This window comes from Triturus cristatus, chromosome 10, assembly GCF_964204655.1.
Source record: "Triturus cristatus chromosome 10, aTriCri1.1, whole genome shotgun sequence".
Lineage (NCBI taxonomy): Eukaryota > Metazoa > Chordata > Amphibia > Caudata > Salamandridae > Triturus > Triturus cristatus.
In genome coordinates, this window is record NC_140593.1 from 1,224,664,570 (window position 1) to 1,224,677,390 (window position 12,821).

Here is a 12,821-nt window from a genome sequence, read left to right on the forward strand (position 1 = left end):
GGGGCCTCTCCATCAAGAGAGAAAGAGAGGAGTGCTAATAATGGCAGCAAAAGGGTAGAAACCTATCAGTTTAAAAATGGCTGAAAAGCTAAGGAAGCATTCAGATGTTTCAAGTGAAAATAAAGAAGACAGAAAAATCAGTAGTTCTGCTATCTGTGGACCTACTGCTCGGAGAGCTTGCTCCCAGGATGGAAACATGGACTCGGCTTCAATTTCCACCACTTTCCCAAATAACTGACTAACCTATCCACCACTTAAAATGTACTTGCATGTTTCACAATACTAATTCAACACTAATCCTCTATGGGTCCCGGAGTAGCGTGCTACTCACCGAAAAAAGCGCTTCGACACCTCGTATGCGGTAGTAAGCGCTATACAAATGCAATTACAGTACAATACAATACGTGAACTCTGTTTAAGAAGTACTCTTCTCAACTCCTTGGCAATCACTGCCATCTGGCTCCACTCCCCTACGGCTCTCTCCTATTCTCTTAAGTTAGCAAGGGCTCAGTCATGTAAATAAATGAACACACAAGCAAATACCTTGGTTAATGTTGCCTGCTGACAGGCCTGTGTTTGACCCTCACACGGTGCAGAAGCTATCCCAATATTTAGGACTATCAATGAATATTGTAAGATTTATGAAGGTGGTGAAAAGCAGACAGAGAAACTTGTGTTTTTTACACCCAATGCAAGGAAAAGGCATTCCTACCATACAGGCTGTGCTCCAGATATCGGCAGGGGGGCCATAGCTAGCACCAATCAGGACTTCTATCGCTCGATACTGTCGGGTCTGGATGTCTTCGGTAAAGTGCTTGTGCTGAAAGAGAAGTGCAATTCAAATGATTTCTTAGGAGAACATGCAAAAACACTCTTCAATTCGGAGCGAGGTACCTAATGTGTTAAGCCCGGATATGACTGCACCGTGTCTGGCACGATGAGTGTAGACTATCTGCTGTTGCTGAAGGGGTGCGGGGTGGAGAGGTGTGTGTGTGTGTGTGTGTATATGTGTGTGTGTGTGTGTGTGTGTGTGTGTGTGTGTGTGTGCGCTGGGGTGAGGGAAGGTGGGGAGGGAGAAGTGGTGGAGTTGGATTTAGAATTCCTAAACTAAAAATCACAAGTCCTAACTGACATTGAAAAAGGGAGAGGGGGAGAAGGGGAGACCCACAAAAGCTGAATGAGAGAAAAGATGGACAGACAGAGAGAAAGAAACATAATAAACGAGAGATGGAAATGAAAGCCAACCCAAGCAGGCTTGATAGCACAGGTGATCCGCTTTGGTTAGACCCCTGCACTTGCAATCCTGAGGCAGATGCACTGCTCTTCAGACTGATAGTGAGCGAGTGATGCCAGACTGAGCTCTACAGGAGGCACATGAATCAAAGACGCTGTTATTGGCCATCAAGCACCCCAGTGTTCTGTACATTTGGCAGTTGATCCCACAGTCAGTTCACAGAGTGAGCAGTCTGAGTAGCCATCAGAGATTACTTACTACCCAACAGGCGTTGCCGAGGTCTGCAATCTTGACTTGGATTTTGTCTGCATTCTGTGGCTCCAAGGGGTTGACCAAGAAGTCGGTGGGGCTGTAAGCGCCTTGAGCAGTGAGAGAAAGAAAGAATGCACGTTAGCTCTTGGCATCGGACACCCTATATATAAGAACTCTGGTCAACCAGAAGAAAACATTTTTTCCAATATCCCATGGCATCATTTGAGGGTGTGAGAGACCCCCAGGATCCTCTGGACTCAGCTGAGATTTCACAGAGAGGGCAAGCCACAGGCGCATAAAGGGCACAGTGGGGAGGCGGGTGACAGCAGAGTCTATGTGAAGAGTGCACACACCATCTTCAGTTATGAGCAGGACTTGTCACCATCACTCATCCTCACCCAAACACTTTTATGCTGCAGGGAGCTTCTCCATCAGGGGATAGGTTAGAATCTTTATATAGCATCACTTTAGCACTTTAGTGGGATGTTCCACCATCAAGCCAAGCAGGGACTCAGTCAGTTCATTTGTTCATGGTGCAAACAAGATAAGATGACAGTAGGGACATTTCAAAGAGACCGCAAGTCACTGGGAGGCAGGAGGGGCTTTATGGATTCCAAGAAAATACCCACGGTGAAGAACTAGGACTACAAGTAGATCACTTGTCTTTCTTCGTTCTGAGATTCTCTCTCATATTCATTAAAGGTAGCATAAAGTACTTAGCTAACCCAACCTTAAAAGCGCAATCAGGGCCACAGTATAAACTCTAGAGCAAATAAATTAGGAAGCCAAGGCTGACCCTCAGTGTATCAGTCTTGGAGTCTGTGTCCAATCAGTAATACTTAGCAAAGAAATGAACCAGCGTCCAAGTAGTAGCTTTACACATTTACGGAATAGGACGTTTCTCATCAATGGAGTGTAGCTGCTTTACCCTTTGTGCTAAGGGCTGTTATCTGTCATTACAGAAAATAAAATACAAAACTATACATCTGGCTAGATTGTTTAGGCGAAGCTAAGCCTCTCTGAGTAGAATCACAGATTACAAGGAGTCTTTAGGACTGTCCTTAGATCTATCTAAATAATGTGAAGACAGTATGCAAGGATGTTTCCACTAGAGAGGAAGGATTGGGAAAAGAAAACAGTAAATGGTGTGGAAATCAGAAATTCATTTATGAAGGAAAGAAGCATAATTCCTTAATGATATTTTATTACAATACAAAATTATGTGGGTTCCTTCTATACAAATAGGCTGACGCTCACTCATGCCTCTCGCTGATGTAGTAATCAAAACAACATCCCAATACCATGCCTGTAAGCCAGCCCTGTGCATGGATTCAAAAGGTGCACTCATTAGTATAGAAAGGGCATTATTCAGTTCCAGAGGAACTTCCTGACATGTTCCCAAGTCTGCCCGCTCGGGGGTCGCTTCCACTTCACTTCATACAATGATTTTGGGCCAGGATGCTCTTCTCCTTCAAGATTGCTCGTTAATCATCAGCGAGTTTCAAATGTCCATTCTGCAAGAACTCAGGAGCCGGGCAGTCAAGGAGAGGCTGGGATGGAAGATTCTGCTGACATTGTGCAGAGCAGATCTGGCCAGATCAGAAGTACGCGTCAGAAGTGATGCATGAAAAGGGTAAAGGGACCACCACCGACAGACCCATCTGCGCCAACAAGAATCATCTTCACGAGTAACAAGAGTCTGGAGCACATCGAGTGTACTGATATAAACAGTTTGTATCGACTAAAAACAATCCTAAATGTATATACAGATATTTCAGTTTATTATACGTAGAGCATAATGGTTTCCCATGCGGTGGTGCAACACAATCATTCAAGTTCGCAGACGTAAGATTAGTATTTGATGATGTTCAAGAAGGATGTTAATATTGCAAGAATTGTTTGCAATGGAACTTTCTCAGAAAAGATGAGCAGGGGAAGAAATCACAGTGAACGGATAAATGCTATCGGAATGATCTCAAATGTAAGTGAGAGGAAGGTCTGGATTGTAAAATATAGAAGTGAGGAAGAGAAGGAAACAATATGAGGGCCCAAGTTATCTGACACCTTAAGCGCTGTATGAAGTGATAAGAGTTAAGGATAATGAGCGCGGACTTTCAGTGAGAACAGAGAATAGAGTAAAGGAAATAAAGCCCCGCCAATGGTCGAGTGGTAATATTAGTCTATGAACGATCCGTCGGTCACCTGAGTGTACAGACTGAAGAATCAAATTTGAAACAAGGGAAAAAACTTTTGATAATGACATATCTATTTGGTTCAAAATGATATCGAGAGATGGCTTGAGAGCGTTATAATTAAGGCTCCCTGTGTTCCGTTTTTACGGATTTTTACATATAAATACAGACAGAAAACAATGTGTTTTCTGTCTGCATTTATTTTTAAAAGTGGATAAATGCAGAAAATTGGACTGCTTTTAAGTGACTCTCTTGTGCTATCTTTCATGAGTTATAGCCCAACAGCTGAGCAGAAGGGACAGCATGGGAACCTAATAAAAAACAGGATGACATTTCTTTAAATAATGACTTGTGTCAATATACATGTGTAGTATAATGCTAGCATTTACCAGTGGGTGTATTATGTAATATTTGACCGCATAAATAGCTAAAACACAACAGACATCAAAGTCTGAGTGCGCGTCTATCAGTTAAATAAATAGGGAAATGTACAGTTTTACAACTTCTTTTATACACAAAACACAAAATAAATATGGATAAATACAGATAAAATTGCCTAAAAATAAATATGGAAAAATACAGACGGAAATGTTAAAAAAATAAATTTAAAAAAACATGATACCGGGAGCCCTAGTTATAATGCACAAAGAGCTGCAGGAGAGAGAGTAATACGGTATCATAAATTGAAGCAGCTGCTACCAGCACTCATGGTTTTGTTATTATACTAGGACGTGTTAAGGAAAAACCCAAAATGTACTCACTAATTGGTGATCTAGCTGGCTATAAGATTGAGGGATTGTTAATGCAGATATTCACTGGTATGGAAAAGTCTTAGACCTAATTTATATTTTGGTGGATAAGGTAGTCCGTCGCAACTGAGTAACCTTTTCACAGACATATTTGTCCACCCGCCAAAGTTAAAAGTGGGCCGACGTTTGGTATAACAACGTCAGAGACTACTCTGCCCCCACCGTGGTTAGACCCCTCTGACGGCCTGCCTAAGAGCCAGCAGAACTCTACCCGTATGTCCGCCCACCTAATTTAAATTGTCGGGCATACAGGCAGAGATACAGGTCAGTACAATACATTTTCACTCTGGCAGGGGACGGCTCTACTGCCAGCATATACATTGGCCCCTTAGTCTGGTATGTACAATGTTTAAAAAATAAATAAATCAGCAGGACGATATTTTGAGAACACAAGGGTTAAATAGTTGGTGTTTAAATTACAGTTATAGTGTAAGGGTGTAAAGGAAGAAAACTCTACTATTGTAGAACAGAACCCTGTTAGTACCAGTGTCGCCAGTAATCGTGATCATTGGAATCTGGATGAGACACTGGCAGCGTCGTGACATGGTTTGTGAAGACAGTCAAGTTATGAAAATTAAGGGCCGGATTTAGATGTTGGTGGATCTGCGCTGCTGCTACTGACCACGACAATAAGCAACCCTGCTATCGCCTGAACCCAAGGAATGCTCCTGTGACACTTGTCTCACTATGAATTATGTGTTAACATTTGCTTTAGCGCGTGTATTCTTACATTGATCTAACATGCAATTATTTTTATGTGTAATGCATAAGTGTGCATCTTACAACTTATCATGGTAAAATGTACAAATACGCATTGACACTTGAAAAAATATTTATTTGGTGGTTGTGAGTGTTGTGCTTGTGGTGTCTGTGGGTGTACATTCAATAGTGTGTGTATGTTGTTGGTATGCAATGCTATATGTAAAAAAAGGGCCTTACACACATATATATATATCTTTTGACACATTCAAAACATATATTTATAGTGAGTTAATGATAAGTAGTACTTACTTGTCTCCACACCACCATTGCCTCACTCCGTCAGGACTGCGCCGCCAGGACACCGCCAGCGCAACAGGAACATCTAAATCATCTCGGTATAAACCCACTGGCCTGAGGGTGACGGGGTACTATTAGCCAGCAGAGGAGTCTGCCGCGGAACACTACCTGTTAATGCCACATCTAAATACAGCGGGTGGACCGCCGTCAGCTCAACGGAGTACTTGGACTGCCACTGCGGCGGGACGATGGTACTCCTGCCCAGATCTAAATCAGGCCCTAAGTGAGGGTACCATAAAAATGTCAATGGTCATGCTTATAACCATAAATAATTACGTCACCGGGAGGGAGAAAGGAAAATGTACCCATCAGAAATATCTGTTGGCAGAATTTACAAGCTTTGACTGGGACTGCAAACTACACAAGAGGAGGACAAACAAAGAGTCTGGATGTTGGGACACAGCATGAGGCAGCAAGACCATGGAAGGTTTGAGGGGGGACGGGACAAAAGAGGACAAATAGAGGAAAGACTGAATACAAACATACACTGGTAGGAGTGCTAAAAAATAAAGTACCTCCTGATGTGCACGGCCAGTGGAAGGACACTGGCCACAGGAAGCTGTAGTTGGTCCATGCTCCAGAACTTGGACTGACACACAAAGAGAAACAAGGACTGACACAAACAACAAAAAAAATCAGAGGAGGGAGGTGCAGACCAATGAGAAACACCGAAATGTGAGTGACCTTGAAGACAACCAATGGTAAGTAACAGTGGGCTAGGAGCCCTTTATATGTTTTAAAAAAAATAATAGACTCTCAGACAGCGCGTATTGAGGCGAGACCTAAAACCGATGGTAAGTAACAGGTGGGCTCTAAGCGCTTCTCAAGCCGTTTTTTTTTTTTTAAATAAAGAAAAATAGACTTGCAGACAGTGCATGCGCTGTCCAGGGGAGACCTTCAAACAAGAGGAAAAAGAAACTGCTCTCCTATAAGGGTATTCTGCACTCCCGCTCGCTGGCTCCGTTATCCTGCATTCATGAATATCAGTAAGAATGCCCTAATGGACAAGAGGATTAAATAAAATGAAAGGGAGGGCTTGGATGATCTGAAGGCTATACCTAACGGCATTATAAAAGGACATCTACATGAAAATGGATGGTGGCAATAAGAAAAGGGAATTCCAAAATTGTGATCCTCAAAATGTGACTGACCGAGATGGAGCAGAGCGTAACAGTAGTACATGGGAAAGTATCAACCTTCCAGTACCTGAAAAGCAGGGATTAAACAATGTACTCAAATCAGCATTGCACGTTTGGGTAAAGGGCGACAACCTGGAGAAAAGCAAGAGTAACTGTGGTTAGGGTGTCGTACATTAACCGGACACCTTCTATGGAGGACTGGAGGTGATGCATTAAGACTTGAAGTCCAAATTAATGCGAGGGAAGTTTTTAGGTTCTCAACTAGAGGAGGAAGGAATAGAACAAAGGAAGGAAGAAAATAAAAAGGCAAAGATAAAGAGTGAGAATTGAGGAAGACCACACTTTGCCTTTTTCCTACCACATCGAAGAGTAGAAACCGCTCCAAATCTTAAGAAAGAAATGTCTCTATCCAAGCAACACACTACCATTTAGCACCCGGTAAAAGTTAAGATGTTTCTTGAACAGACAGATTCCATTTTTGTTCAGATGGAGGTAGCAAAGAGAAGATTCCCTGGCAGGGAGGGAAAGGATTAGTTACTTACCTGTAATCCTAGTTCTCATCCAGGGGTATACTCATCAAAGTCATAATCTATGAATAATCCCCGCCCATGTGCGGGATCCCGGAGCATATAGAAAATACATATATATAAATATATATATATATACATATGTGAAAACATATAAATGCAGCCTAATAATGTTCAAAACATGGCAATGCTGTAAATTACATATTTTTGCATAGTAGTGCCCCCGTAACCCGTAAGGAAAAAAGGAAGCATCAGGCAAATTATAACACAGCACTGCTTTATTGCCATAAAGCAACATGTAATTGTAGGCATTCGCCAGTAGGCTGCAGTAGAGTATCAAGAATCCAAGAAAACTGACACCTTGCCTTTAAGGCATTAGAGTAGGGGGACCGTGCCTTTAAGGCCTGCCCGTGACCCCCTGCTCCCATGATGCACTACAGGTGACAGTTGGGCCAGTTCTTTTTGGCGGTGCCTCCGCACCTGAGTAGATCTGCCTTCCATACATCACTTATTTAAAGAGAAAACATTGCTCGTCCGGGGAGGTGGGTGGGTCGCTTATGACTTTGATGAGTATACCCCTGGATGAGAACTAGGATTACAGGTAAGTAACTAATCCTTCTCATCCAGGGGATACTCATCAATAGTCATAATCTATGAATAGAGTAGCAAGCCCATACCCAAAGTCTCGCGGACGAGCAACAAAGCAGTTAAAACATACATTAAAAGACACATCTTGCATTACAGTTATGCAAATAGGTTCCTCAAAGAGGCCTGCCCCACCTGGGCGTCGGCCTGTGCGTCTGAATCTAGGCAATAATGGCGCGTGAAAGTATGGACTGAGCGCCATGTAGCCGCTTTACAGATCTCAGACATGGGAACGTTGCGAAGGAGTGCTACCGTAGAAGCCTTCCCCCGAGTAGAGTGTGCTCTAGGTTTACCCTGCAGAACTTTGTGGGACAGTTGGTAAGCCAAAGCTATACAAGAGACAATCCATCTAGAGATAGATCTCTTGGCCGCAGCCAGCCCGGTATTAGTGGGTCCATAGTTAACAAAGAGCCTGTCTGACTTTCTAAGAGTAAGGGTCTTAGCTAGATAGAATTTCAAAACCCTCCGGAGGTCAAGAGAGTGTAGAGCTCTCTCCGGGGGTGTGGTCGGCTGAGGAAAGAAGGTGGGCAACGTGATCACCTGATTAATATGGAAGTCCGAAACCACCTTGGGCAGGAAGCTCGGATGAGTACGGAGCACCACCCTATTAGCATGAAACACCGTGTAAGGTTCCTTGCAGCAGAGGGCCTGAATTTCACTAACCCTACGGGCCGAAGTGATGGCTACTAAGAAGGCAGCCTTCCAGGTCAGATGTTGCAAGGAGGCCTTATGAATCGGCTCAAAAGGACCTCCCATCAGTTTAGAGAGAACGATGTTCAGTTCCCAGGAAGGGGAAGGAGACCTCACAGGTGGGTAAACTTTCTTAAGCCCTTCTAAGAAATCCTTTACCACTGGCATCTGAAAGAATGAGGTCTGGGTAGGAGACTTCCTATAGGCTGTAATAGCAGCTAAGTGTACTCTGATGGAAGAGTACTTTAACCCAGACTTCGCCAAGTACAGTAAGTAGGGGAGAATAACCTGTTCTTGACCCCGGATCGGATCAAGGGTGTTATCTCTACACCAGAAGCAGAATCTTTTCCATTTAAAGCCATACGACTTCCTCGTTGAGGGCCTCTTTGCCTCCCGAAGAATGCTCATACAGTCCGGTGGAAGATCTAGATGTCCGTACTGGATGAATTCAGGAGCCATGCCGTCAAGCGGAGGGAGGGGAGATTGGGGTGGAACACTCTCCCCTTGTCCTTGGTCAGCAAGTTCGGCAGGCATGGCAACCTCCTCTGTGGTACCTCCGACAGCTGGAGTAGATCCGGGTACCACCACTGCCGGGGCCACTCCGGTGCTATTAGGATCATCCGAGTTCTGGCCCTGTAGAACTTCTGAATCACAGCCGGGATGAGAGGGAGAGGAGGAAAAGCGTAAAGCAATGTCCTCGACCAGCTGATCAAAAGCGCGTTCCCCTGCGACCCCCGTTGAGGGAACCTGGAGGCGAAGACGGGGCATTTTTTGTTGTCCGCGTCTGCGAACAGATCGATGTCTGGTATGCCCCACAAGCGGAAGATGTCTTGAGCGACGCCTTCGTTGAGCACCCAGTCGTGCGCTTCGACGAAGTCTCTGCTGAGGCCGTCCGCCTGCACGTTCAGGGTCCCTGGCAGGTGAACAGCGACGATCGTCAGGTTTCTCGCCAGAAGCCATTTCCAGATTGACTGGGCCTCCAGAGACAGGACCCGTGATCTGGTCCCTCCTTGCTTGTTCAGATAGAACATAGTTGTGGTGTTGTCCGTCTGAACCTGAACATAGTCGGTCTGCAGGGATGGGTACAGGGACTTGAGAGCGAGATGGACTGCTCGTAGCTCCAAGAAGTTGATGTGATAGCTCTGCTCGGTAGCGGACCAGAGACCTTGTACTTGAAGCCGGCCCATATGAGCCCCCCAGCCCTGCATGGAGGCGTCTGTGACCACCGTCTGTGTCGGAGGCGCCTGATGGAATGGGACGCCGTGAAGCAGATGGGAGCGCTTCATCCACCACCGGATGGAATCTTTGGCGGCTTGATGAAGGGTAATGTGATCTTCCCAGCGGCCGGTCCTCTGCGACCACTGATCCTCTAGGTCTTGTTGCAGAGGACGCATGTGCAGACGTGCGTTGGGCACGATGTAGATGCACGAGGCCATGGATCCCAGGAGAGATGACACTTGTCTGGCTGTGGGATATTCCGTGCTGAGAAGCGTGCAGCTTTTTTGCAGCATGGAGGATAACCTCTCCTCCGAAGGACACACGCTTGCGCTTGAGGAGTCTAGAGAGGCGCCCAGGTAGTGGATCCGCTGAGTTGGATTGAGGATCGACTTCCGGTAGTTGACCTGAAGGCCCAACGAGTGTAGAAGGTTTAGGCAGAACGAGAGATGACTCTGGAGTTGAACCGGGGTGGAACTTTTTAAGAGCCAGTCGTCTAGATATGGGTAGACGAATATCTTCCGTTTGCGGAGAAATGCAGCCACCACCGCCATGCACTTTGAGAACGTTCGTGGCGCGGACTTGAGGCCGAATGGCAGGACCTTGTATTGATAATGTTGGTGAAAGATGCGAAATCTGAGAAACTTCCGATGTTTCGCTGAGACAGGAATGTGGAAGTATGCATCCTGTAAATCGATGGCACACATCCAGTCCCCTTGGTGTAGATGTGGGAAGATCTGGTGCAGTGCTAGCATCCTGAATTTTTCCCTTCTGAGAAATCTGTTGAGTAGGCGGAGATCGAGGATGGGTCTGTAGTCTCCGATCGCTCCTCTTTTCTGAACAAGAAAATACCGGGAGTACACTCCCCGATTTCTCTGCCTGTTTGGAACTTCCTCTATGGCGTTTTTGGAGAGGAGAGTGGCAACTTCGTCCTTTAAAAGCTTGTTTTGGCTGAGAGGGAGTGGCTGTTTCCGTGGGGGTACCTGCGGAGGGGGAGATTTGAACCTCAGCAAGTAGCCACGCTCTACAATACTCAGCACCCATTTGTCGTTTGTAATTGTATTCCACTCTGCCAGGTGAGCGGTGACACTTCCTCCCACCGGAGTGGCGAACGAGTGCGGAGGAAGTAAGTTTTCACTGCTTGGGAGGTTGCTTGTTAGAGGACTGCTGCTGTTTAGCATTTCCTCTTCCTCTGCCCCGGCCCCTTTGCTGAAACTGGGACCTCTGTTGGTTTTGAGAGGACCATTGGGGCGTTTGAACGCGCTGGTGAAAGGCACGTTTGTCGCCCTGGCGAAAGCGCTTGCGGAACTCTTTGCGTTTTTCCAGTCCCACAGCCTTTACAGTGTCCAATTCCGTTTTCATCTTGCTCATTTGGTCGTCCGCATGAGCTCCAAATAGCGATGATCCATTAAACGGCAGGTTAAGAATCCTTTTCTGCGCATCTGGTTTGAGGGCTGTTAATCTGAGCCAGGCCGAACGGCGGGAGCAGATGCCATGGGAGTAGCCATGCGCGGCTAGGTCTGATGCATCCGCCGCTGCGCTTATTACTTGGTTGGCCACCAGTCCGCCTTCATGTAGGATCTCCGTGAAGTCCTGCCTGTCCTCCCTAGGCAATTTCTCCACGAATCTGGCCAGGGAATCCCATAGGGAACGATCATACCTCCCTAGCAGGGCTGAAGCGCTAGCGACCTTCATGTGCGCGGCAGATGTGTTGCACATTCTCCTGCCGTAGGAGTCCATCAGCTTGCTGTCCTTCTCAGGGGGGACAGAAGCAGATATTGAGGCTGAGTGAGACTTCATGGCCGCCGCCACTATCACCGAATCCGCTGGCGGGTCCGCCCTCAAGAATAAAGGGTCCTCGGCCGGAGCCTTGTACTTCTTTGCTATTCTCGAGGGGACCGAGCCCGCTGTAGCCGGTGTAAGGAACGTGGCCATCGCTGGTTCTAACAATCCTGGCACCAACGGGAGCAGAGGTCTGGGAGCTGACCGATGGTGTAAAGTGTCAAAGATCACAGAAGTGGGTGCCTGAGGGGCGTGCAGTGCGATGTTCAACTTTTGCGCCCCTCTACCCAGGACGTCCGAGAAAGTTATAATGTCATCCACCGGGGACACTCGCGATGGAGGCGTGGATGAAAAAGTAGGAGAGTAGTCCCGGACTGAGGATCTTGTGGATGCAGTCCCAGTGGACGACCTGGTGCGTCGCCTCTTGTGGGAGCGTTCGCTTTGGTGAGCCCTTGATCCTGATCTGCGCTTGGACGGAGATCTTGGACGTTTTGGCGCGGTGCGACGGTCCCTGGAACGAGACCGGCGTGGTGAAATTGGCCGTGGATCCCTCGGAGGCGATTTACTCCTGCGCGGTGGGGAATACATGCGGGAGTAGTCCGATCCCGGACTCCGACATGCGGCAGCGCCCACATCTCGTAACCAGCGCGGTGACAGTCCAAACCGCTCTGGAGCCTCGGGTGATCTTTCTGGAGATATTTGCACGATGTGCAGTCCCGGAGATGATGACTGTTCTCCTGGGGACCTCTCCGCGGGCGGTCCAGTCTTCGCCCTCGACGTCGAATCCCTTGACGTCGACGACGTCTGCGTCACCATCGGCAAGTGTGAGGTATGCCGTTCTGGTCTCGACGCCGGTCGTGGAGACCTCGATGTCGATCTCCTCTTCTCTGGCACCTGACGTCGGCTAGATGACCTCGACGTCGGCCGTGTCTTCGACGTCGACCTCTCTCGCCGTCGACTGGGCGACTTCGACGTCGACCTCTCTCGACGTCGACTGGGCGACTTCGACGTCGACCTCTCTCGACGTCGACTCTTCGACGTCGACGTCGACTGGGCGACTTCGACGTCGACCTCTCTCGACGTCGACGTGGTGATCTTGACGGCGACCTCTCTCGACGTCGACTTCTTGACGTCGATCTTCCTCTCGACGTCGACCTTCTATGTCGCCGAGTGGGGGTAACCATCGACGGCGACCGGCCCACTCGCGGCGGAATGTACGTCGCCGCATCTCTCGACGTCGACCCCCTCGAGGGTGGCGGAGAGTGTCTCGACGTCGA

The 12,821-nt window shown here is 47.3% G+C and overlaps 1 protein-coding gene across 4 annotated transcripts in view; it reads right to left on the reverse strand.

Annotated features, from left to right (window-relative positions):
- SRPK3 (SRSF protein kinase 3) overlaps positions 1-12,821 on the reverse strand; it is a 192,186-nt gene that overhangs the window by 32,064 nt on the left and 147,301 nt on the right. For all 4 annotated transcript variants that reach the window (XM_085629782.1, XM_085629785.1, XM_085629783.1 and 1 more), the window contains 2 exons: positions 1,493-1,593; positions 713-820 (listed from right to left, as the gene is read on the reverse strand). In XM_085629782.1, coding sequence (XP_085485908.1) covers positions 713-820; positions 1,493-1,593 — 209 coding nt within the window. The remainder of the gene's footprint in view (positions 1-712; positions 821-1,492; positions 1,594-12,821) is intronic.